Source organism: Triturus cristatus, chromosome 1_1, assembly GCF_964204655.1.
Source record: "Triturus cristatus chromosome 1_1, aTriCri1.1, whole genome shotgun sequence".
Classification (NCBI taxonomy): Eukaryota; Metazoa; Chordata; class Amphibia; order Caudata; family Salamandridae; genus Triturus; species Triturus cristatus.
The window spans coordinates 10317919-10344805 of record NC_140579.1 but is presented as its reverse complement, the minus strand read 5'-3'; the positions used below and the strand labels follow the sequence as shown (position 1 = coordinate 10344805).

Here is a 26887-nt window from a genome sequence, read left to right as displayed (position 1 = left end):
TTCTTCTTAATAATCACACCGTCTTATTTTAAGACAATCATGGCTATATTAATTTACAGCTGACTTATTACTGACTCGCAAAATAGGGTTTGCATAATTTTTTCCAGAGCAGGCAGTGGTCCCACGGGCCAACCTCCCCTGCCCTGACCCCCAAAAGCGACCTCCAACCCAAAAAAATCCCCCCCAAACCAGGCACAGCCCCACTTACCTGTTCCGCGTCCCGTGCTTCCTGTTCCGACGCCTGCTAGCCCACCCTGAACACTAGAGCGCTATCTGTCTTAACCACGCATATGTGTGGTTAAGGCAGATGCGTTGCTCAGGCAAGCGTGGTTAAGCTGGCGGTGTTCTGGAACGTGTGGTTCTGCCCACCAGGGGCGGCTTCTCCCGTCTTTCAGAACTGCTAAAAAGGAAAAATAAAATGATAACACAAGGATATTATCATTTTATTTTTCAGTGCTCAGGCAGTTTTGTGGGGCGAGGTTGGGCAGCGCATGGGAGAGAAGTGGTGGCACTCTGAGCGCTCATGACTGTTTGGCTGGCCGTCTTGGGCCAGCCAAACAGTCATGCGCACTTTGCATGTTCTCCACCAAGGCTGTACCACAGCCTGAGTGGAGAACATGCCTAGGCTCCCATTCCCTGTGTGAGCACCGAACTAAGGCGCTCAGACCAATCAACGCTGCATTGCAGCATTGTGATTGGCTTAGGGGAGCCTGGGTGCTTCCTGCTTCCTGTTAGCACAGAAGCCAGAAAGATGACAGAGGAGAAGCGGCAGTGGCCGGCCAGCAGATAACTGATCGTTTTTTTTGTTTGATTTTTAAACCCTCCCTCACCTGCCACACTACTGCTTCCTGGGAGCAGCCGCCACTGCTGCCCACAGTTTTCTGCGCGTTCCCCGGTGTAATGACTCTTGTGAAGCTCCGTGCCCCACAGTGGGAAGCCACATGAGTATATTGAGAAGGGCCATCATCCTGTCGGTAGAAGCCAGCGCCTCAATAAAAGATCTGCACCCCTCTGTGCCTGCGAATGCTTGTATACTGCCAGCATGCTACTATAGAGAGAAGCCGTGCTGAACACTCATGGCAGCTTTGACTGGGCTTACCGTGTGCTCAGTTTCCTGCTACCACATCTAGTCTCTTTGCACCTTTCCCCCACTTATGTTTCTTGCTTCTCTCTCATTTTCTCGTCACGCACTGCAAAAGCATTTTAATCCACATTTCTCCACACCAGCAGCGCCGTGTTAGGCAGGCTAGACAAAAGGTGACAGAACCATACAAGTGTGTGGTGTTGACCAGTAGGCTCACACAAGCCCATTCAACATCACATTCCAGTTCACCAGGGACAACTGCATCTTCTCCACAGCTGTCACATTGAACCTCCTGACTGTTCAATCAGTGCCGTCGTAACGCATGGGCATGCTGGGCAGTTGCCCTGGGGCTCCACGGGCATAGTAGCCCCATGCAGACCAGAATTTAACACTAATTTTCCATTAAACATTTTTATTCCTGTGAGTGGTTTTGTAGGCAGGGCCCAGAGCACTGCTTTGCCCAGGGGCTTTTATTGCTGTTAAGACATTCCTGTGTTCAATTACTCCTAGGGTAGCACTACAATGCTCTCAACTGTCTAAGAACTAGGCGCGGGCGGAGAACTCCACTCCGCCCGCAGAGTGTGCGGACATTTGCCTACTCCGTGGTCTCCGCGGAATGCTGAGTAGGCAAATCTCCACAAACTCCGCAGTGGAGCGGAGTTAGCCAGCCCCCGTCTCCATCTCCCCTATTAAAAATGAATTAGAAATTAATTAAAACAAAAAGCCCTTACCTGTACTGCAGCATTACTGGGCTGCACTCCTCCTCTTCCTCGCCGTCTCTGGGTGATCACTGTAAAAACTGTGCATGCGCGCACACCCGCGCAAGCACATTTGTCGCAAGAAATGCGCAGGTGCGGGTGTGCGCCCATGCGCAGTTTTCACAATGATCACCAGAGACGGCATGGAAGAAGAGGAGGGCAGACCGGGGACGCTGCTGTACAGGTAAGTGCTTTTTGTTTTAATTAATTTCTAATTAATTTTTAATAGGGGGGGTGCAGGCGGGTGGCGGAGCCAAGCGGAGTTCCCTGGAGTTTGTTCCCAACTCCGTGGACCTCCGTGTAATCCCGCTCCGCCCAGGGTTACTAAGAACCCTATCACGTCTGCAGACACCACTGAACCATATTCTGTTTAACTGATCACAGATTCAACAAACCACATCCCACAGTCTGCAAAGAAAATACATTAAAATGAAGACATTTTTACATACCTCCAAAACCATGAATAGCCCTGCTATCCAAAGCCAATTTCATCCCTGTAGTACTTGGAACACAAACAGCGGCAACAGAATTCAGAACCATTTTCTTATTGCTCATAGAGAACATGACGCATTCCCTCAACGAGAGCTCCACCAACGTATCAAATGCAGCCAGCTAATAAACCACACTCAGCCTCCATTTCAGATCCTTCTTTGATGTATGCTCTTAGAGCAACACATCTAAAACCTTTGTTTTTACCCCACTGGCCCCGTCAGCTGTCCCAAAGGTACCAACATCCCACCTTCCAGATCCATATGCTGAAGCACACATGAATACAGCCTAAAATCCTCACTTTCAAACTGCTTCTAGCAACTCTCCCCTCAGACAATACGTGGCCTTCATGATAGGTTCACCTTGTCTCATGGATGCCACACACTTGTCAATACCCCATCCATCACCATTTCCAGAATGCATAACAATGCATATCACCATCTCCTCCACTTCGGCAGTGTCCCCTTTCTCAACGACCTCACTTTTCGAGGTTCACAAAAGCAGTAGTCGTACCTGAAACAAATGAGTCCCGGGGTCATGGTCTAAAGCAATGTGGTTTTGAAAATATTACTTTAAAATGTTACAAAACACAGATCCTTCAATTCTTAGGTCAAATGAGGAGGCACAGAAGGAAATCTAAAGGTGGTGTCAACTTCGGGGATAGTCTAGGATCCATACGTGTATTTATTGAGGAATTGCTAACCCAAAATATCCATCTCTGTCACCTGAACTGTGCCCTATGGATATGGCAGACACTGGAAGGTAAAATGTACTATTCTAACTCCAGTCCTAGAATATTTGGGGCAAGAGCAACTTTTCCCCAAATATTCTAGGAGGCTTATTTACTATTCAAACTCCAGTTCTGGAATATTTTGAGGAAATTTATGAATTCCCCAAGTATTTTTAGGAAGGGTTGAAAAGTAGTAATTTTGAATTGCAGAAAGTGCTGCCATAGGGTCGCAGCTCAGGGCAAAAAAAAAACCCTAGGAATACCAACAACGTGTCTCTTTGGGCAGTAGACTCCATATCTTTGTAGGTTCAGTAGCCACTAGATCTTTTTCGTCACAAAAATCTCTGATTTTATGACTGATTTAGAGGTTGGTGGATGTGGGACAGTTGCCAAAAAGTGGCAGCTGTGTCACCCGTCATGTGAAGACTGCATTAATGTAAACAGCACGCTAAATACAGCGGATGAGATGTGGAAGTCAGCCGCTTTTTGGTGGATGTCCTTGTCTACCAAATTCCAAATAAGTCCTTCAGTCTTTTTTGCAGGTTTATCCATGAGAGGAATTCTCTTCCTTATCTCATGCCATCTGTTACTGATGGTCGTAGAGTCATAGGAACATTCACGACTCAATTATTTAAGCCAACATTTCCAACTTAACTAAAGGAAGAGTCTGTCACTGTTGCTGCTGCCCTGGACCGCATACCTGGGACTCCATCCCCCATACTGCTTAGCGCCAGGAGGCGCCGATGAACTCTTCCGCGCCCGGAGGCGCTGAAATACGGACTCGGGCTCCCGCAGCAACAGGGCAGGGCCAACCCCCTTTCAAGCTTTAGTAAGGAATACGGGGTGAGTGTTCGTCAGCATCAATCCCTTGGGACCGTCAAAGTAATTATAACTGCTAACTGTTAAGAGCTGACTTTGCTAACTCACCATGGGAAAGCGTACTGGGATATCATCCGCACGCCATATCACCAGTAGCATTAATAGCGTGCCTAAAAGGTGGTGAATATCGGATCAGGCGAGATTGAACGGACGGAGCGCCGCTTGGCCCTGGGAAGTGAGGGCTTACTGAATATTCCTGACCTTAGAGCGGCTCCAACTGACGTCACACCTGAATTGGGACCTGTTACTGTATTGCACACCCCACAGCCCCATAGGATTTTCACTAAAAAAAATCCTGCCCACCAGTGGGAGCCCAAGTGGGTGTGACACAGTTGAGCTTCATCCAAATACAGACACTCCAACACCTATGGGAATCCCGGCTGTTAAACGAAAGAGGAAGAGTGAGAAGGCCACTTGTACTAAAAACGAAGCAACCGCAAGAAACGGGTTCCTCCCGCACCTGGTTGTCTGCTTGGATGCAGTTATCTTTAAGCACTGGTACCCCTGAGGCAGAGCAAAATGGGAAATCGCGCCGCTCCGTCTGCACGGACTGAGGTGGCATCTGAATATGGACGTGCAGGGGACGCTATTGTTAATATTGTCACTGAGACCGCGTCCAAACCTATCAATGAGTTGTTAGATACAAAACTCACTTTACTTCTGGAACGCTTAGACCTCTTTTTATGAAAAAGTTTAGTCAACCGTTGGAAAATGTACAAATTGTTGCTGTTCTGGGGGAAGGGCCCATTGTTATACCTAGAACTTCCCCCAACGATAACCAACGTCCTATTGTTACTGCTACTCTTACTGCTACCCCTTCCCCTACTAGCATTTTGGCTAGCAGTGCGTACACCACATGCAGACAAGTCAGGGAATGTTTTCAATCCAAGGCGAATGAAGCACCACATCTTTCTCCAAATAGGAATTGTTTGGCATCTACAGATGAATTGGCAACTTGTGTCTCCCAATTCTGTTCCAGGTGGCATTTTTAGTTCAGATGGTGTACAAGTCCCAACATAACTGAGACTTTACATTAAAAAGCCCTTAGGACGGCACTATATACACTTTATAGCACAGAAAGGTTGGAGAGGGAATCTAAGAAATTAACCGTTGTAAATGTTTTGACCATTGGGCACCCCGCATACTGCTTGCCTAGGGGCATATTAACAAGGGCCGGCGATAAATATCGCAAAGCGCACTTAGCGCTTGCATATTTAGCGCCGGCTATCTCTGGAATTTCTCGCCCGGTTTGCGCGTTATTAACAACGCGCATCACCAAGGCGATAAAAATTCATGGTGGAAAACGGCGATATCCTAGATGATAGGGCCTGTGGTCTTAGCCACAAAATCCACCCCCCATGTTAAGTATGCCTTAGTCAGGAATTTAACAGACGTTAAATTCCTGCGTTAAGGCATACTTAACGCGATTTTAAAAATCGCTACCCTCCCTTGTTAATATGGCGAAGCTGCCTTCGCGATATTTTCCCAAGGGAGTCTTGTCAGGCACGCCTCCTTTGCATCTCATTAGCGATGCAATCGGAGGCGTGCTGCAAACGGGCACTAAGTCAGCAAGGCACGCAATAGCGTGTCTTTGCTGATAAGGCGATAAAATTATCGCCGCTTTTTGCCCGAAAACGGACGCAAAAGCGGCGATAATTTCATATCGCCGCCTTGTTAATATGCCTCTTTAGTTACCTAACTCTGCCCATATGCCACTTGGAGAGGGGACTATAAAATTCTTGCTCTGTTTCCCTCTTGGGTACAATGCAAATCTCGATTCTCTGCCCTGCCCGTGCAATGGACAGAGTGGTCAAGCAACTTTAAACTTCTTATGTTTCTGCAAGTTTTATACAAATTATGCTCAGTGGATTTCCATACCGTTTTTTTAAAAACCCTCACCCGTCCATTTAGTAGACGCGCTCAGGAGTACACTTAAATTGGAAGCTGACGAGTTAGACTTCCGCGTTGGCACCTGTCTGAGAATGGCTGTATGGGCTGGAGAAACACTGTGCCACCCATGAAGAATGTCTTGAATACATGGGCTTTTTTTAGTAACTTGTTGCACCTGCTTTTTAAATATTATGCATTTCCGACCAATGCCCTTGAAACTGTTTTACTGTGAATATGAATTTGTGCTTTTAATTTGTTGTCTGTGTCGTGTTTTTATGGATATGATGTTATCCGAATAAAGCTTTCGAACTTTGACTTTGAAAAGTTTTTAATTGCAATTTCAGATTTCTGTTTTATTGAGTTTTGGGTCCAGGACTGTTTAGATTCTCATTGACAAAGTAAGTATTTGATGAATCGATTATTTGATAAGTTTCTCCGATACTCACATTCTGTGACTGTGCCAAAGTCTGAGATGAAACCAAAATGTTTCCATACTGCATGACCTTACCATGAAGCGGAAGTGCACTCGCTGGGGTCGATCACTGTTGGGGTCACGGTCATTGTCTTGGAGATGTTGATTACCGGCCGAGATCTAAATGGAGAGAGAGAGATTTGAGAAAGCAGTTGAAGCGATGGCAAATCTTCAGCTCTCACCTTGTGAGAAAAGAATAAACCTAAATGTAGAAAGAGGACAACCTAAGACATCATCGGGACTAATCTAGCCTGTGCAATGATAGTTTGAAGCTTTGCCAAGGTCCAACGTATGCCGTTTTTAAACTCAGAAGAGAGTTTCAGAGGGACAGCACATGAAACACTCTGCAAGTGCATGAAGAATGCCAACCCCCAGAGCTAACCTGAGCCATTCATAGTTAGACAAGTCCTCATTAAGAAAACAAACTGCAGAAGGCGATCAATCCTACCATGACGCAATGAAGGAATCTACCCAAACCCATGCCCAACCCTAAAAAGAGAGGCCAGCCAGCCCGAGTACAATTTATGGAGTCCACCAAGAATCCAAAGAGACCAATACATGGAGTCAACCAAACCTATTCAAGCAAGGTTAATGTGGGGACTAAGTCAACCCCAACCACCTATCTGGGAACAAACAAACCATAATCACTTACAGAACAACTAGCCCAGACTTCGGAACCTATTAACACCATTAAAGCACAATCATTCAATGTGGAGATTAAACCAAACCACATTACTGAAAGTGTCGAGAGAAAGCAAAACCCCAGCATTAAATTAAGCAAGTAGCCCAAAGTTCATGATAAAGTGTTAAAATGTTAGCGGAAGTTCAAGCCCAGACGCTAATAGAGAAGTAAACAGAACCGCCAAGTGAAATGAAGCAAGTGACCAAAAAAGACAAAATGTATAGTTCAAAACAAGCCACACCTGAGAACACAGAGCACAAAGGAACCAAAAGGGCAGAACCCAATGTAGGACGTAGCACAAAACCCTAAAAGTCATTGCTGGAAGCACTCCAAGCCCAAACCCAATAATTGAATGCAGAGGCAATGGAAAGCCCAGGATCTAATATGAGGACCGACTAAAATCCTCCTACATGAGCGAGTGGAGTGACTGAAAACACTAGAACCGTGCAAAGCACATTAATAATTCCAAGATAGAAAAATCCAGCAGTAACTCCCAGAATTCCATTAACTCAACCACCAGACCCTATGCAAACGCAAAATATACCCAAAGCTGTTTCTCAAACCCACTGAATGGTGACCACCAGGTGCAAATGCAAACGTAACACAGAACTCCACTAAAGAAGTGACATCAACTCGAAAAGCACACGCATTCGGGCCTGTCCAGGTTTTAGATTTGGATACCCTCAACTCCTATCAAACTGAAATTGACAGAGACCCATGTATCACATTTATAGAGGTATGAAGTTAAATTTATAGAGACCTGCCCCGGACTCATCTCCAAGGAAAATGTAAGAAACCTGCCAATTCCATTCTATTTTCGCAGTATGGAAATCCCCCGCCAAACTCCCACGCAAGTGATGTAGCGCTTAAAGGTTTGAAAATCGTAGGGGTGCATCATAGTCACTGTTAGTTGGCACCCGCATATAATCAATGCATATTTAGATGTATCGTGCACAATGTATTAAGCAAATGTATCAGTTATATCGAAATATAGAAGTGTTAGAAATGTGAAACTACATTGTGAATACATCCGGTGAAATACATAATGATTAGTCTTGTTTAAATGCAATGTATTACTTAAACGTGGGACATGATTAGAATTTACTCGTGTAGGTTGCTCATTCATGTATGTGAAAGTAAAAGTACTAAGGCTTATGATGTGAAAGCCCGTCTGCGCCCGTCCGCGCACGGCCGGGCCCAGTGCCAGAACCCCTGTCAGACCAAGCTGCCTCTAAGGTAAGCTATTCACGCCGGGACCTTCTTAGTCTCAGACCCACTATTGACACCTCATGTAACTATGTTCATGATCTCGAAGGACCATTCACCAGATGCACCCTCTGCCGCCCAGCGCAGCTCAAACTTTCCAGACGACCCGCCATGCCCTCAGCTCTTCAACTGGCCACCTTGAATTGTCGCTCACTCCCTAAGCACGCATTGCTAATTAATCATCTCATAGAAGACCCTGAGATTGACATTCTGTTCCTGACGGAAACGTGGCTCTCCGATCACTCGGACTCAGACGTTGTCCTAGCCATTCCCCCGGGCTTTCTTATTCAGTCCCAACCTCGTCCATCTGGTATAGGAGGTGGCTTGGCCATCATCCACCGGGACCATCTCTCCTGTAGAACCATTGATGCGCATATCCTTGATTCCGAAAGCCTTCACTTTACCATCCAGCTAGCTCCGACTAACTCGCTATCAGGCATCCTAGTTTATCGCCCCCCGGGCCATTCGGGTCCTTTTTCCAGTGCTTTCCTGGATGTTATAGCATCTCAGGCCCACTCCACTACCAACTTCTCGATACTAGGAGACCTGAACATTCACTTCGACGACCCTCTAGACACAGGGGCAGCCGACTTGATTGCAGAATTAGCGGCTCACGGTCTCTACCTCTTAAACTCCGGAGCTACACACACCAAAGGTCACTTGCTCGACCCGGTGTTTACAAACATCCCTACCATGCAAGCCAATGAGTCCCTCCCCCTCCCATGGACGGACCACTTCCTGATCCTTCTCCGCATTCCAGGAGCCTTTAAGAAACCCCACAAACCTACCACCTATACCAGGGACAGGGCATGGTCCAGACTCTCCACAGAAGACTGGGCCAGAACCCTGAAATCAACTACCCCTACCTCCTCGGAAGACCCGGCTATCGCAGACAGTAAATTCAGGGAGTGGATCGCCACATCATTAGACTCCATCCTCCCTATAAAAACCCGTGAGGATAAAAACAGGAAACTAGGATCTGCCCCATGGTATACCCCGGAACTCCGGACTCTCCGCAAAAACTGCAAGAAAGCAGAGCGGCTATGGAGGAAAGACTGGCAGTACGCCAGCAAGGAAACCTATCAGAAGGCGGTGAGAATATACAAATCAACCCTGAAGCTCACCAAAGCCTCCCATTACGACACGAGGATAAAAAACTCCACCAACTCAGCAAGGGAATCCTTCCTTATTGTAAAAGAGCTATTGAAAATACCAGCTCCACCTTCCTCCAACACACCCCCGTCAGACCGAAGTAACGAACTGGCTACCTACTTCAACGATAAAATCGCCTGCATTCTAGTTTCCCTTCCCCCTCCCTGCCTATCGAACCACATGGACAATGAGGCATCCACCATTCAGACAGGTAGCAGCTTGTGTCCTCAGCTGTCTGCTTTTAGGGCAGTAACATGGAACGAGGTAGATACAACTATGGCTAAAATGAAAAGCGGTTCCCCTTTGGATCCCGCACCCATCAGATTTCTTAAAACTGTAGCCCCTGTCATCGTGCCCACGATCACGGAGCTTATAAACATCTCGCTCGCCCAAGGCTCGGTCCCTCCCAGCTGGAAGAGTGCAGTAGTTAAGGCACTCCTAAAAAAAACCCCAGCTGGACCCAGACGACATGGCGAACTACCGGCCAATTTCACTCCTCCCTTGCATAAGCAAAATGGCCGAGAAATTGGTCAATGGGCAACTGTCACAGTTTTTAGAAGTAAATAACATCTTACGGCAGTCCCAAACTGGGTTTCGCCCGGGCCATGGCACAGACACCGCCCTTCTCGCCGTCATCGAGGAGGCAAGGCGCATTTTGGATTCAGGAGGGTCAGTGGCAGTGATCCTCCTGGATCTTAGTGCAGCCTTCGACACAGTCAACCATCGTGTCCTACTCCATCGGCTGGCTGTGGCAGGGCTCGCAGGTTCGGCGCTCAGGTGGATAGAGTCCTTCCTCTCAGGGCGCTCGTTCCAGGTATGGGATGGCAATCACCACTCTACCACCCTCCCCCTTACGAGCGGAGTCCCCCAGGGGTCGTCACTAAGCCCTACGCTGTTTAATGCTTATATGGCCCCTCTCGAAGATGTGGTTACTCCCTTCGGGATTAAAATAGTGAGCTACGCGGACGACACGCAGTTGGTCGTCTCACTCTCCCAACTGGACAACCACCCGGATAATCTGTCAAACTGCCTCACGGAAATTCACAACTGGATGTGCGAGTCATCGCTTAAATTAAACGGGTCAAAGACCGAAGTCATGCTCATGGGTAAGCAATGGGCTACCATCCCCCCATCGGTATGGCCAGAAGTGTTCGGGGAAATCCCCCCCCGAAACAAGAAATTAAGACCTTAGGAGTCTGGCTAGACCCCGAGCTATCGATGAAAACCCAAGCATCCAAAACAGCAGGTACCTGCTTCGGTCTTTTGCGCACGATTCGCAGGATCCTCCCACTACTTCCGCCCCTATCTAGGAAACTCCTAGTCCAAGGTCTGATCCTTGCGCGGTTGGACTACAGCAACATGGTATACCTTGGAGCTCCAGAGGCTACCATGGCTAAACTCCAACGCACACAGAATGCAGCCGCCCGACTACTGATGAACCTCCCCTCCAGAGTATCAGCCAAACCAGCAATTAAGGCCTTACACTGGCTCCCAGTTCGTCAAAGGGTCGAATTTAAGGCCCTGTGTACTGCACATAAACTGCTGAATGGTTGCGACCCTGCTATCCTGAGTGACCTGGTCACTCCCTACAAGGCCCCTAGGTCCCTTCGCTCGGAGAATGAGCATCTGGCCAATATTCCCAGATACAGGAAGACACGTACCGGTGGCCGGCGCTTCTCCGTGAAGGCATCCGCCGGGTGGAACTCACTCCCTCGCACCCTGAGGCTGGAACCCAACTATCGGATTTTCAGGAAAAAACTGAAAACGCTCCTATTCCCAAAATAAAGTCCCCTCCTTTTTCCTCTTTCTCCTCTGGTTTCCACAAACAACATAGCGCGGGGATGCCTTCGGGTCACCAGGCGCTCTACAAATCGCTAAATAAATAAATAAATAAATAAATAATAGTGTGTTTAACCTGGGAGAGGCCTGAATGCACGTATATCGTTAGAGAAAGGGCCTGTTATTTTCTTATGTTAGCTGAATGCGGTAGGCCGCAAGTGATTTATCCTAGTAGAGGTTTTTGGATTGCAGTAAATTGTAAAGTTAAAAGATGCGAAGTATTTCTCCATCCCATGATCTCACCGCAGGTGCAAGGACAGTTGATTCGTTAGTAGAAAAGGTCTTTGTCTAAGAATTGAATTATGGGGGAAGCCAGACATGGGAGTACTTTGGAATGTGCCAATCGCAACTCCTAGCGCGGACGGTGGCTGGGACTCAAGGCCAAGCTGATGGACGATGGAAGATGGACAGAGCAGGACGGAAAAGTACTGGAAGAAGACCTGGTCGAGGAGGTGTGCCAGAGGGCGTGTTCTATGTTTTGGGGTTTCGTATTAGGGACAGCGCCCCGAGGGTGGAGAGCAGAGTTGAGAGAGGACAGAGGAGAGAGCAGAGTAGCCCAGAAGAGAGAGAAGAGGTGGGCGAGGAGCTAGAAGGAATACTTTAGATCGAACTCTCACTAAGGGAAGACTTCTTAGGAAGTTTCACTTCTGACACCTTTTATGAGTTCTGGGGTCTCAAGGGAACGCTAAGTAGGGATGTCATCTAGTATAGAGTAGAGACAGAGATGCTTTGGTTTCATGATTCCTAATATCGACATTGGCTGGTAGTTATCTACCTCATGCTTTTAGAGTTTGTACTTTTGTTTATATTTAGTCGTATGCGAATGCTTCGTAGAGCAGCATTTGTGTTAGTGCCTATTTACCTGTTGTGCCTTGTATTGAGGTGCCTTTATCTGCAGATGTTGTTGCTGATAATAAAATCCAGAGAGCAAAAGAGATTGAGTTCGAGTCCTTAATTATGTCAAACTGCGGAAGGTATTCTCTGATAATTGTGTTTGCTCCCTCTACGCTATTGGGCAAGTAAAAAGGTTCAATCGGCCAGAGTGGGTTCTTGGAGACAAATGGTAAACAAGAAAATTGGGCCGGAGCACAAGTCAAAATAGGGAGGAGGCACCGAAACGATCATAGTCCAATAAAGGGAAAACCACAACTTTTTCTTAAACTCAGTAAACTGAGACCCACAGTTCCTATTCAAGTCCAATGTATTAAAAGCCTTTATATCCCATCCAAATCCCAGGCACACCAGGTAGAGGTGTGGCGCCGCGGCCCGGGTGACTGACTCCGGAATCTGGGGATCACGGTTCGATTCCTGGCGCAGCGGCCAGGGCGACTGACTCCGGAATCTGGGGCTCACTGTTCGATCGCCGGAGGTAGATTAGCCCAGCACCATGTGACTCTAGGCAATAGCTTGCTTAATCTTCCCGACGGCCCCCAGCGCCTAGAGACCCTTACAGGTGAGTGTTTGCGCTTTACAAATGTGGATTATTATTATTATGCATGAAAGGTGTTGTAATCTTAGATTGTTAGGTTACAATACTAGAATCATTTTATATTCTGTAGCTTTAAACGTAAGGTTCTGTTATGGTTCTATGGTTGCTAAGGCTCTTCCCAATCCAGTTAAGAGAGGCCCCTCGCCCTCATCCAGCTGTAAACTGGATGAACCCCAGCTCTCAAGTGCATTGTAAATAAGATGTAATAGAATGCAATAAAACATGCATTACTTTCAAGAGCTGGTGAATACTCTGTGGTTCTCAGCTCGGTGATCTGAGAGCACATTTCTCCACACCCCCTTCACTTTCACATCCCTTGCTCACCACCATGTCCTCTCCTCCAGCCACACTTGCTAAGCAGAGTCATACATCTCCCATCCTCTCACATGTTTATTGCAATCTCCTTACCTAAGTAGAGCGATGCGGTCTGTCAAACTCCCGACGAGCAGGTCTGGATAGGAATTGTCATCGACATCAAGCCCACCATTAAGAGAGTAGCCGAAGGTGCGTATTCCAGAGGGACCCACATACTTTCCATCAATAACCTTGGGGAGAAGGAAGGAACGAGAAATTAAGAGTGACTACATATAGCAGGTGTTTCAGAAAGACTCAAACTGCAGCCCTATATCTGGGTCTCCAGCACCTGAATATGCACCACTGAGGTGAACTGAGAGCTAAGTGCTGTTTAATTCCAAAACTGGTGATATCTCTGTACACAGCAAAACTTGGTCTCGATGGCTTTAGAGGATACCATCTCTTCAACAGCTCGATAGCACTGCTATCTAGAGCATTACTATGTGTAAGATGAAAAATACATCCCAGGAAGGGGTGATTTAAAGTTGATCGATGTGGGACATCAGCGGATGTCTTATCTGCCGTTTTACACCCCAAATAGGACAAACGGAACACCCACCAATTTTTGGTGAACACCTCTCATCCAGCAAACCTTAAATATTCCCATACATCTGCAATCTTATGCTAAATATAAGGCCATGATAGGGTTATGTATTATATATCTTTAAGCTAATAAGTAGTTCTAATGTTGAAGTTCAGAGTCAATGCATTATATGCAGCTAGAACGAAAGTACAACTCCCTAAGCAATTAAACTCTTTGTGGCCGATGTAGAGCTTGGCGGACAGGGTACTCTGTCGCAAAAGCCCCGTTTAGAGATGGGCAGACCTTAAGTATTCCATCAACGGAGAGGCCGTTGGCTCTGCCAATGGAATACTTCCTCCAGCTGCCTGATGGAGTAGGAGCCATCGGAGAAAGGACATTACGCAGGCCATCCTATTTAGGATAGATGGTTTAATGCCTTTTTTCCTGTCCATCACCTCAAAAAAACAAAAAACAGGCGGTGAGTGACAGAAAAAAAACAATACCGAAAATTCCAAGACACTAGGGGCCATACGCTTTTTGTTTTTCAAAAACAAACTATCACTCTGGGAGCTTGTTTTTGAAAAACTAAATAATGTCAATAGGTTGGTGTATGACTAACAGTACCGAAAGCGGAAGTAACGCCAAATGCTTCAGCACATTGAAAGGAGCGGCCATGATGGTGGTTCTTCCCAGTGTGAAGAGTTGTACACGCTACTTGACTTTCAGATTATTTATTCTGATTTTAGGAGAAGTCCCACATGTAAGAGGAGGGGGCACTAGATAGTAATTCAAAATCACTGTCAATAATAGACTAATATTGTATTAATATTAGCAACAGTATTTAAAGCAGGACTTCTTCCTTTTCGGCACTTTTCAATGAGTTATTTCTCAATTACTGTCCCAAAACATGTCAACCTCTGAAAAGCTCAAGGGTGAAAGGATCTGTGAAGCTTCTTCAAACCAAAAATACTCAAACAACCCAGATCTAATTCCTACTTTATCTGGTTCAGCCCTCAACGGTACGACAAAGTGGAACACTTCATGCCGGTGTTCCAGCGGTAATCCCATGGTAATCTCGCTTTGGAAAATCTAGGAAATGTGCAGTTCTTTATTTCTGAAGCAAAGGCAGGGTTTCCATTAGTAAAGAAAGCACAGGTTTCGGCTCTTTCACCGGGGTGTTTTCCCTGTGCGTATTCTGAAGGTAGAACAGTGTAGCTGTTGCAAAGCTCTCCTACCTGGCTGGGGGTCTTCACCAGACCCTGGGCGCTGCTGTGGTAAATGTACACTTTACCATAGTCCTCGAAAGGCGCTCCGACTGCAATATCTGTGGGAGGGAGAGACGAAAGATGACTGGGCAGTTTACTGAACACAAACTACAAACGATACTGTCTAGAAAGCCAGAGTTAAGAACACAACAAAAAAACAGACACTCAAAGAGCATGGGGGAGAGGAAGTGAGAGGGGAGAGAGAGGACACAAGAATACTAAACAAAATTGAGGCAAACAGGAATAGAGCAAGCAGTTCTAATTCACAAAGTTATTTGCATGTGCCAGTTCAACTGCACGTGCAAATAACTTGATGGTAGAGCGCAAATTCACGTTTTCAATTCAGAGAAATGTATTTGCATGTTTTAAGTATTTGCACTACCTCAAACGACGACCCAACCCTGATCATGAGAGCTGTGATAACATCGGACTCACACACCTTGTACAAGGCCTGACTCATATCGTAGGACGCATACTCTACCCAGCCAGCAAGAAGATTACCTTCAGCTCCCATACCCCACTCACATGGACAGACCACTCCATCATACACTTCTTCATCTATGCAACACACCCGACACCAGCAAACTAAAATCAATCATCAACTTTAGCCACAACTGGAACAACAGAAAAGACTTCAGCGTATCCAGAACGCCTCGGCCCGACGCATCCTGGACGTACCCCGACGCAGCCACATCTCATGCCACCTGAGAGACCTGCACTGGCTCCCTGTCAACAAGAGGATCACCTTCAGACTCCTCACCCACGCACACAAATCCCTCCACGACCTGGGCCCAAGGTACCTCAACGACCGCCTGACCTTCTACACCCCCACCCGCCAGCTCGATCCGCGAACCTCGCCCACGCCGTCGTCCCTCGCATCAAGAGAGCCACCGCCGGGGGAAGATCCTTCTCCTACCTGGCGGCTAAGACATGGAACTCCCTGCCCGTCCACCTACGGCTGACCCAGAACCTCCTCGCCTTCAGGAAACAGCTCAAGACCTGGCTGTTCGAGCAGTAGCAGACCCCCTCCCCCAAGCGCCTTGAGACCCTTCCGGGTGAGTAGTGCGCGATATAAATTCCTGATTGATTGATTGACATAACAGAAGCAAACTGGACCCACACCCTCAGATCATATCAACCTATCCCAACAGGCAACGAACAGAACGACCCAGCCACCTTCAATGATTGGATCTCATACTGCAGCTACGTGATACGAGGTGTTAAACTCTTCCTGACTTGTGTGGGTCCTGTTGGCTGCTATCTGCACGCTGCACTTTACTTGCACATTTATTTCTTGAATGAAATTATTTTGAACTGTTTTTAACGTTGTTTTAATGCTCAATACTTGAACTGAAACGAGGTGCTCTTGCCGGTTTGCCTGACCTTGCGGTGTCCGTCAGTTAGAGCGGACCCGCCATACTTAGAGGTCAGCATTCTAGCTTTTTCCCCGCAATCGTCCATTAAAAAGACACGCGCCAAAGGCAAGCCCCTCTGCGCCCGTCCGCGCACAGCGCCACCCATGCTGCCCGACTGGGGAAGTATGAGGCAGCACACAAGAGATACTGCTACACAAACGTACAACTACATGATATAGGTGAGACCGGAGGTGGGGGTGGCCAAGTATAAGATTGAGGAGACTGCAGATAGCCTTAGGTGTGGTTTGCTAAGCACCATTTGGAAACTCCACTGCTACTGGAAACCCATGACCTGGATACACTGTTTATGACAGAGACTTGGACACACCCTGGCTCAGACCTGGAGCCTGGGTTGGCCTGCCCACTGGGATATAAAGTTTTCCTTAAGCCACAAAGCAGTGGTACAGGAGGTGGAGTAGGGATTATTTTCAAAGAAGTATGGGATTTTTCCCCAATGGACATTGATGAGATAGAGGGCATCGAACTTTTATGATTTTCATTAAAGGATCTAAAAGGACACGTGCTGACCGGCATCGTTTTCAATAGGCCTCCTGGGGTAGCCAGTCCTCAACTACAGCAGACAGTGGACGAGGCCCTCAGTAATATGGCACTTACCCACTCCAGACTGCTCATTGTGGGAGATTTTAACACGTGGCTAAACGGAAATATGGAATCAGGCTAAAACAATCTCCTCCAATCCTGTGAGAGTCTAAACCTGCGACCAACACGTAAGGGAGGACATATATTAGATTTAGACTTTTCCGAAAAGCAGACTACAGGAGCAGTGGACATCCTGCCGGTGGGTTGGTCTGACCACCACCTGATTACATTTCGGGTATACAACCCCAGGATGAACACTCTGACCATCAGTGAGGCTAGGAATTTTCTAAGTAGGGACTGAAAGGGACTCCTGAAGAAGGAAACAATATCTCCTGTATTTCCTATCAATGAGTGTTTTGATGCAGATAAGCAGGTGGAAGAGAACTATGCAGTTCTCTTTGAACAGATAAATATTAGGCTGGACCAGATTACCCCTTTAAAAAAACCATAAAAAAAACAGGTAGACCTTAAGCCCCACGGTATAATGAAAAACAGGGTTGTAAGCAGGTGGAGAGGAAGTGGCGAAAGATATATGCAGACGAGGAGAAAACCTTCTGGAAGACCGCAGTAGTCAACTACAAAAAAGAAGTGTTTATAGCAAAAGCAGAGTACTTCGCAGACACTATCCTGAAAGCGCCGAATAGCAGTAGAAGTATCTTCAAAATAGGGAATGATATTGCCAACCCGGACTGCTCAAAAAACAAGATTCAGCCTAGCCAGGATCTTTGTGATAGTCTAGCAACCTTTTTTGAGGACAAGATCAGAATCATCATTGATGGACTCAAAATGGGCAACATGACTGAGGAATCACTACATGCGAAGAAGAAGAGATGGGCAGGAGGGGAAAAACTGAACTCCTTAGAAGACTTTGAGGTACTCTTGGTGGAAGACTTTAACAAAGAGGCTCTGGGTGTTTCTTCAGCATCCGCTATGGATCCACTACCACACAAAATCTGGAAGGAATTGGGCCCAGAACTCTTTCCGATACTTCGGCTGATCTGTAATCAATCCTTGACTAGTGGTTCAGTGCCGACCTGCTGGACACAAGCGTTGGTGACACCTCTCCTGAAAAGAGCGAAGCTTGATACAGCCTGTGCAAAAAAACTACAGACCCATCTCCCTCCTATGTTAGAAGTCTAGCGGAACATGTGGTAGGTTGTGTTGGGGGTCTTCAACTGCTCATGCTTATGACATCGGAAAAAGGTACGTTTTTAGCTGTTTCCTGAATGATGCATAGTTCATTCCAGTGTTTAGCTGCCAGGTATGAAGAAAAAGTGGGCAGGAGCAAAGCCAAGTGGAAAAAGAAAGAAGACCACAGAGGGAAGAGGGATCGAAGATGGACGGTCATACATGTCAAAAGTTTGGAACAATTCATTTTGAAGCACAAAGAGACAGATATCCCTTCATTTACTGCAGAATGTGGCATATTTTGGGAGAGAAAACATGCTGGAAATAAAATCAACATTTTAGCTAGTTAGTCCTCAGGCAGTACCTGCTCCCCACATCCATGTGCTCACCATCCTCTACACCTACAGCTGTGATGTCACATTTCACATTACCTGGAAATCCATCTTGGTTGATGTCACCAATATTTGCCACAGCAAACCCGAAGCCGGAGCCACTGGGCCCAACCACGAAGGGTTCGGCCTGGTTCTGGAAACTCCCAGCTTCATTGATGAACACGTAGACCGCTCCGCCAATCTCTTCCTTGCGATCAAAGTAAAAGGGAGCCCCGACCAGCAGGTCCTGCCACCTGCCAGAAGACAAATATCACAGACATAATCCACCAGACCATAAAAACAGATTCTTACTATCTGCAGGCATCATATGAAGGGTGAGACACCCCCAAAGTAAACCTTCATGAAGTACGTAAGCACAGATTTTCAATGCCATGTGAATAGGGTCTCAGAGGGCAGTCGACCACAGGAAGGTCTGCCCCCGGGATAGTTTGGGGAATGGAGCAGTCCAGCGACAGCTGCGGGATTTGGTCTGGATCGGGGTCAAAATGTAGCCCAGGGGTTTATATGGGACCATTTCCTGCTACCAGCCACCGTTTTATAGTGGTGACATGGTGGCTGGTAGCAGTTTGTAGAGCGGTTTCCCACCCGCCAACTCCTTAATTAAGAATTTCAGGAGTCCTAGTGTTCATGTATTGGCTCATTAGGGTTGTCTCTGGTTGAAACAGGCGTACTGGGGTTATAAAAGGCATGAATGGTTGTTGCTTTGAAACAGGTGCAGGAGCTGTTGGCCGAGAAGTTGGCATGGGTTAGCGAAGTTTATTGTTGTTGATAGTGGCAGTCCAGGCTGAAAGGGAACAGATAGACAAGCTCACGCCTGGACCAGCAGGAAGTTCAAGGTTTATGAGAATGTTGGCTTAGTGTAAGACCATATCCTACTCTTTAACTAGATGTCACGCCATATTCTACTAGGGGTCAACATGTCAACATGCTTGGTTCAGGGACACAACCATGTCGGCAGGGCTCTCGCTCAATTCCTTTTTTCTACTTTTCGACTACAAAACCAAAAGACATTGAAATGAACCCGTTTACGGCTCTTTGTTGTCTCCAATGTGTCAGGACTATGACAGATTTAAATGAAATACTTTAGAAACAAAGGGACGAACAAAGGAACTCACCCGTCATTATTCAGATCTGCCAGGGCAAGGGCACTTCCAAAGTAGGAGCCAACTTGCTCATTGAGCAGTACCAGGTTACTGTACAAATCCTTGCTGCCGACACTCATCAGCATCACAGCGCCCTTGTGTTCCCACCGCGGGGCTCCTGCAACCAGCGTACTCGTGTTCTTATTCAGGACAGCGGTGCTCATCTGGACAGAGTAGCCTAAAGGAGGCAACGCACATGTTAGTGGACCAGAACCAGGGAATGAGCGCACATAAGGTTCACAACATCCTTTAAAGATAACATCACGGATTTATTAGGAGGGTCTTAGAGTGAATGCGGGCTACTGTCTAGGGTCAGCGCGAGCCCTTGTGATGCACTGGCGTCCAGCCCTGTTGAACAGATCGAGCATGCTGCTCCGCCAAGGTCAGCGCGAGCCCTTGTGATGCACTGGCGTCCAGCCCTGTTGAACAGATCGAGCATGCTGCTCCGCCAATGTCAGCGCGAGCCCTTGTGATGCACTGGTGTCCAGCCCTGTTGAACAGATCGAGCATGCTGCTCCGCCAAGGTCAGCGCGAGCCCTTGCGATGCACTGGTGTCCAGCCCTGTTGAACAGATCGAGCATGCTGCTCCGCCAAGGTCAGCGCGAGCCCTTGCGATGCACGGGTGTCCAGCCCTGTTGAACAGATCGAGCATGCTGCTCCGCCAAGGCCAGCGCGAGCCCTTGGGATGCACTGGTGTCCAGCCCTGTTGAACAGATCGAGCATGCTGCTCCGCCAAGGTCAGCGCGAGCCCTTGTGATGCACTGGTGTCCAGCCCTGTTGAACAGATCGAGCATGCTGCTCCGCCAAGGTCAGCGCGAGCCCTTGTGATGCACTGGCGTCCAGCCCTGTTGAACAGATCGAGCATGCTGCTCCGCCAAGGTCAGCGCGAGCCCTTGTGATGCACTGGTGTCCAGCCCTGTTGAACAGATCGAGCATGCTGCTCCGCCAAGGTCAGCGCGAGCCCTTGTGATGCACTGGTGTCCAGCCCTGTTGAACAGATCGAGCATGCTGCTCCGCCAAGGTCAGCGCGAGCCCTTGTGATGCACTGGCGTCCAGCCCTGTTGAACAGATCGAGCATGCTGCTCCGCCAAGGTCAGCGCGAGCCCTTGTGATGCACTGGCGTCCAGCCCTGTTGAACAGATCGAGCATGCTGCTCCGCCAAGGTCAGCGCGAGCCCTTGTGATGCACTGGCGTCCAGCCCTGTTGAACAGATCGAGCATGCTGCTCCGCCAAGGTCAGCGCGAGCCCTTGTGATGCACTGGTGTCCAGCCCTGTTGAACAGATCGAGCATGCTGCTCCGCCAAGGTCAGCGCGAGCCCTTGTGATGCACTGGTGTCCAGCCCTGTTGAACAGATCGAGCATGCTGCTCCGCCAAGGTCAGCGCGAGCCCTTGTGATGCACTGGCGTCCAGCCCTGTTGAACAGATCGAGCATGCTACTCCGCCAAGGTCAGCGCAAGCCCTTGTGATGCACTGGCGTCCAGCCCTGTTGAACAGATCGAGCATGCTGCTCCGCCAAGGTCAGCGCGAGCCCTTGTGATGCACTGGTGTCCAGCCCTGTTGAACAGATCGAGCATGCTGCTCCACCAAGGTCAGCGCGAGCCCTTGCGATGCACTGGCGTCCAGCCCTGTTGAACAGATCGAGCATGCTGCTCCGCCAAGGTCAGCGCGAGCCCTTGTGATGCACTGGCGTCCAGCCCTGTTGAACAGATCGAGCATGCTGCTCCGCCAAGGTCAGCGCAAGCCCTTGTGATGCACTGGCGTCCAGCCCTGTTGAACAGATCGAGCATGCTGCTCCGCCAAGGTCAGCGCGAGCCCTTGTGATGCACTGGTGTCCAGCCCTGTTGAACAGATCAAGCATGCTGCTCCGCCAAGGTCAGCGCGAGCCCTTGCGATGCACTGGCGTCCAGCCCTGTTGAACAGATCGAGCATGCTGCTCCGCCAAGGTCAGCGCGAGCCCTTGTGATGCACTGGCGTCCAGCCCTGTTGAACAGATCGAGCAGGCTGCTCCGCCAAGGTCAGCGCGAGCCCTTGTGATGCACTGGTGTCCAGCCCTAGTGAACAGATCGAGCATGCTCAGTTGAGGGATCATGGTCCCTGGGGCTGGCGTTGCTTCTGCACAGTCAGGGGCCCTACGACCTTTGCTCACTTCCCCCAGGTGTTCCCTCCACTCAGCAGCCAGGGGACTCTTTGCATGCCATAGTAGTCTTCTCACTGGGAGCTTGGCGAGGATCTCCGAGCTGGCGTGTTTTTTGGAGGCGACTACAACCAAAGTGTTGGTTACACTCTTACCCCATCTACTAAGAAATCTTTGGAGGGCTTTGTTTTCAACTGGAAAGTCTGATCTTCTGTACAGTGTGTTTTTAACAGCAGCAATCGGTTAAAGTCAAAAAGCAAAAATCCTATCTGCAGGATACCTGTGTCCAGGATAGGCGCCAGTGAGCAAAACAACCGACAGCACTCACTGGACACAGCCACCTGCATCATCAGGCAAACACTATAGCCCCAAGGCATGCACGTGGCTAGTGCCTGCCATCTCAATCGCATTGCTAGATAAAACTTTAATACAACATAGTCCAACAGTACATATTAGACAACTCCTGGCACCATCAGGCACAAAGCACAGCCAGGTCCGAACTGGACTATAGCGTAATCCGTCAGTGCCCGACGGGCTGGTCTGACAGGTCGGTGTGAGGGCCGTTTCTTTGCTGTTTGTGGGCTGGTTTTATGGTTTGCAAATACGGTTTTAGCTGTTGAGTTCCCTTATATTAAAATAAACATTGCCTGTAGCAAGCTCAAATCCATGCAGTCTTCTATTCATTGCAAAACACTTATACAGCGTGTCGGTACAAGTGCAAAACTGCCCAATTTGCAAACCTAGCCCACTTTTGTTTTAGGTTTTTAATTCACTATTGGGGACCGCTTTTATTTTGTGCCTGGGCCCATTTTCTGTCCCAGTCCTACCATGAGCACTGATGGAAGTCATATATTTGCTGATCAAACCATAAGCAATCTTAGGGGCATATTTACAAGCGGGCGATAAAAAAATTTCTATGCTTTTGCGGCTGTTTTCAGCCAAAAAGCGGCGATAATTTTATCGCCTAATTAGCAAGGTCACGCTAACGCGTGAAACCTTGCTTTAGCGTGGGGATTCCTAACACCCAGCTTTGCATCTCTAATGAGATGTAAAGTGGGCGTTCCTGACCTAACATGACAGGAGAAATGTCGCTAAGCAACATTTCTCCTATCATCAAGCCCCACGCTATGAAGCATAGCAGCAGGAAAAGTAGTGATAACCCCGGTTATCGCTACTTTCCTTACGCCTGCTTCAGGACTGACTTAGCCATGATATCCTATGGAGGGTGGATATCATGGCTAAGTTTGTGAGTCCCTATCAAGAAGCTAACGCCACATTGCGTGAGATTATCGCTGGGTTTCCAGCGATAATCTCACGTTAGGCAGTTAGCGCGAGGATTTTTATCGCTGAGGAGATAAGCGTTGCTAATAGCACGCTATCTCAGCGATGAAAATCCACGTTACCCGTCAATAATTATCCTCACGCTAAGAGCGCTGAGCGATAATTATCGCCGGGTGTTGCTGATATGACTCTTACTACTCCAACTTTGTTACACGTTAGAAATCACCCCTGGTACCATCATGCACATATGATGGCTTAAACCATCTAGTTGATAAAGTATTTACCATTTCCACAGCCCATCTAGATTAAGTTATACTCACAGTTCACAAACAGTACACCTTCACGCGGATTGCATCTGATGCTGAGCAAAGGTTGTCTGGCAGGACAGCAGGACTCCAGACTCTCTTGTTAGCTGAGCTTTCATCATTCATAGTAGGCATTGCGAAGAAGCCAACTTTAACCTACTATATACCCTACTGTATACACTCAAATAGCATGAAAATCACACAATGAGCAAACATGTCTGGGGTTTCACACACACCTGAAGCTGAGAAACACACTGCAGTAACACCAAGAATAATCAAACAAAAGGCAAATTCTTTCGGCACCCACACACACACCCTCATGCAACACTCCACATAGAGCCACAGCAGGAGCTAGACTGCCAACTCAAAAATAATCAATAAATTGATGCCAACTTTGCCACTACTTTCTAATGCAACTTGCCACTTAAATAGTATGAAACACAACCAAGCGCAGATTTAACACGGAAATCGGATGAGGGTGCCCAGATACCAAAAGGGTTTTGGGACCACTGAAATGGTAGGCATAGGGTACAAATGCCCTCACCACAGAACAGTGGTCTTCGAACTTTTAACTGCCCCCCCCCGTGACAAAATAAAATCGCCCCCACCCCAACATTTTTCACATTTATTCTATTACATTGGCAATGTTTCAATAAGTCTGGACTTATTTAAACTTTGCAGTCAATCAAATGCAGGTCGCCAAACACACTGTTCTTGCGAGGCCGGCCTTACTAACGAGTAAAAGTATCTACAGTGAGATTATTAGAAATGGGGGTGGGGGATTTGGAGTCCCACACCTTTCCCCACCCAGTATATCAATGACAGAAGATGTTAGTGATCACTTGCTTTGAGCAGAGCCACTGCTCGCGGGAGTCCCAGGGGCTCAGAGTCACAAGGTAGCCAGGTCCTCCGGGGTTTGTGAGGCTGCTGGCCACAAGAGGTGCCGGGATTGAGCAGGAGCAGGTTTGAGGTTCGACAGGCCGGTAGAGCTGGGGCCAGAGCAGTTGGCGTCTACCTCTTCTTAGCAGCTGCATGGCTTGCTCTTCTTTGCTGTCTTGGAATCTGGAATCTAAGGATTCCCCTAAATACTAAATTTAGGGGAGTTACAGGTAGGTAAAGGGCAGGAACCACTGGGTCCCTGGCCTGGGGTGGGTACACCCCCTATCCTGCCACTCTCCTGTGGGAGGGGGGCAGTGGCCTAGTCCTGATTGGGCAGGGCTCCCCATCTTCAAATGGCGAGAGCCCGGGGACGTGCTTCACCTCGCCTCCCCCACCAACTCCAGTCTATGCGGACACTAGGGAAGGTGTTGGATTTTAAATCCAACACCTTCTCCCCCATAACGCAAGTCGCTGTTCCGACTTGCGTAGTAAAGGTTTGCTAAGTAACAACGTGTGCGTACTAACGTCCGCGTTGTAAAGGCATGCGTTGTAAAGGCATGCGAAGTAACGCATGCGAAGTAAACGCCGTTTACCGTTGCTGGGTACAGCAAGTGGCCTGGAGAAGCTCACAGAGTCTGCATCCCTTTGAAGCTTCCCCCTGCCCATCCTGGGGGAGGAGACCTAGCACCTCGCCCAGGATGTGCATTGTTGCAGGCCCAGGAGAGCGGATGGCTCTCTACCCAGGGGTCCAGCAACATGTCTGCTGTGTGGCAGCCTAGGCAGCCCCTCAGACCAGACGTGGATTGTAGGTTAGGTTCAGGGGGCATCTCTAAGATGCCCTCTGCCGTGCATTGTACATTAAATCCTGCTCTGGCATCAGTGCGGGTTTAATGTCCTGAGAAGTTTGATACCAAACTCCTCAGTCTTCAGTGGTGCTATTATGGTGCTGTGGAGTTCGTGTTGACGATCTCCCAGCACCATATACTCTTAAATGGCAGCACTGCACTTACAGTGCTCAGGAAGGGACCTGGGTACTGTAGGGGCACAGGGCTCATGCTCCTGTGCCCACACCACTGGCATCGGGCACCCAGCTAGAGGGGTGGCTGATGTATGCCAGGGCAGTGTATGTTGTGGGCATGGCAAACAGGGATGTGTGACATGTCGACTCTCTGCTTTTTCCTGTACCCAGACACTCAGCCTGCAAGGGCAGTGTGTTTGTGTTAGGGTACAGGGCCTCTAAGGGTGGCACAATACGTGCTGCAGCCCTTAGAGGCCTTCCCTGGTCACAAGGCCCTGGGCACCTAGGGTACCATTTATCAGGGGCTGACATGTGGCCAGGGTTTGCCAATTTGGGTTTTAGGGAAGGAACATAGGCCCTGGGCACCTGATTGGCAGGAGTCCAGGGAACACTCAGTCAAAGTACATTCAGCAATTCCGCAAAAAGTGGGGGCATACCAGGCAAGAAAGATGGCACTTTCTCACAATTAGCAGTAAATATAAAAAGGGTATATTGGACAGACCTCACATGCAATTTTCAGTTCGTATTCAGAACAATTTATACATGTGATACAGGGATTGCCTTGTAACGCAGAAGAGGCAGATCTGTCAAATCAAAGACATTAAACAGGCTCTTGAAGAATGAGGCAAGTGAGGGCTGGAAGCAACGCTCACCAGTGTCAGGGGTGGAAGCAACGCTCACCAGTGTCAGGGCTGGAAGCGACGCTCACCAGTGTCAGGGGTGGAAGCAACGCTCACCAGTGTCAGGGCTGGAAGCAACGCTCCCCAGTGTCAGGGGTGGAAGCAACGCTCACCAGTGTCAGGGCTGGAAGCATCGCTCACCAGTGTCAGGGCTGGAAGCATCGCTCACCAGTGTCAGGGCTGGAAGCAACGCTCACCAGTGTCAGGGATGGAAGCAACGCTCACCAGTGTCAGGGGTGGAAGCAACGCTCACCAGTGTCAGGGGTGGAAGCAACGCTCACCAGTGTCAGGGGTGGAAGCAACGCTCACCAGTGTCAGGGGTGGAAGCAACGCTCACCAGTGTCAGGGCTGGAAGCAACGCTCACCAGTGTCAGGGCTGGAAGCAACGCTCACCAGTGTCAGGGCTGGAAGCAACGCTCACCAGTGTCAGGGCTGGAAGCGATGCTCACCAGTGTCAGGGCTGGAAGCGATGCTCACCAGTGTCAGGGCTGGAAGCGACGCTCACCAGTGTCAGGGCTGGAAGCGACGCTCACCAGTGTCAGGGGTGGAAGCAATACTCACCAGTGTCAGGGCTGGAAGCAATACTCACCAGTGTCAGGGCTGGAAGCGATGCTCACCAGTGTCAGGGCTGGAAGCAACGCTCACCAGTGTCAGGGGTGGAAGCAACGCTCACCAGTGTCAGGGGTGGAAGCATCGCTCACCAGTGTCAGGGGTGGAAGCATCGCTCACCAGTGTCAGGGGTAGAAGCATCGCTCACCAGTGTCAGGGCTGGAAGCAACGCTCACCAGTGTCAGGGGTGGAAGCAACGCTCACCAGTGTCAGGGGTGGAAGCAACGCTCACCAGTGTCAGGGGTGGAAGCAACGCTCACCAGTGTCAGGGGTGGAAGCATCGCTCACCAGTGTCAGGGGTGGAAGCAACGCTCACCAGTGTCAGGGTTGGAAGCAACGCTCACCAGTGTCAGGGTTGGAAGCAACGCTCACCAGTGTCAGGGGTGGAAGCAACGCTCACCAGTGTCAGGGCTGGAAGCAACGCTCACCAG

The 26887-nt window shown here is 48.7% G+C and overlaps 1 protein-coding gene across 2 annotated transcripts in view; it reads right to left on the bottom strand.

Annotated features, from left to right (window-relative positions):
* Positions 1-26887, bottom strand: part of ITGA3 (integrin subunit alpha 3) — a 271979-nt gene that overhangs the window by 80154 nt on the left and 164938 nt on the right. For both annotated transcript variants that reach the window (XM_085613769.1, XM_085613860.1), the window contains exons 6-10: positions 19523-19727; positions 18447-18640; positions 14843-14931; positions 13139-13275; positions 6339-6422 (exon numbers count right to left, since the gene is read on the bottom strand). In XM_085613769.1, the coding sequence (XP_085469895.1) occupies positions 6339-6422; positions 13139-13275; positions 14843-14931; positions 18447-18640; positions 19523-19727 (709 nt within the window). The remainder of the gene's footprint in view (positions 1-6338; positions 6423-13138; positions 13276-14842; positions 14932-18446; positions 18641-19522; positions 19728-26887) is intronic.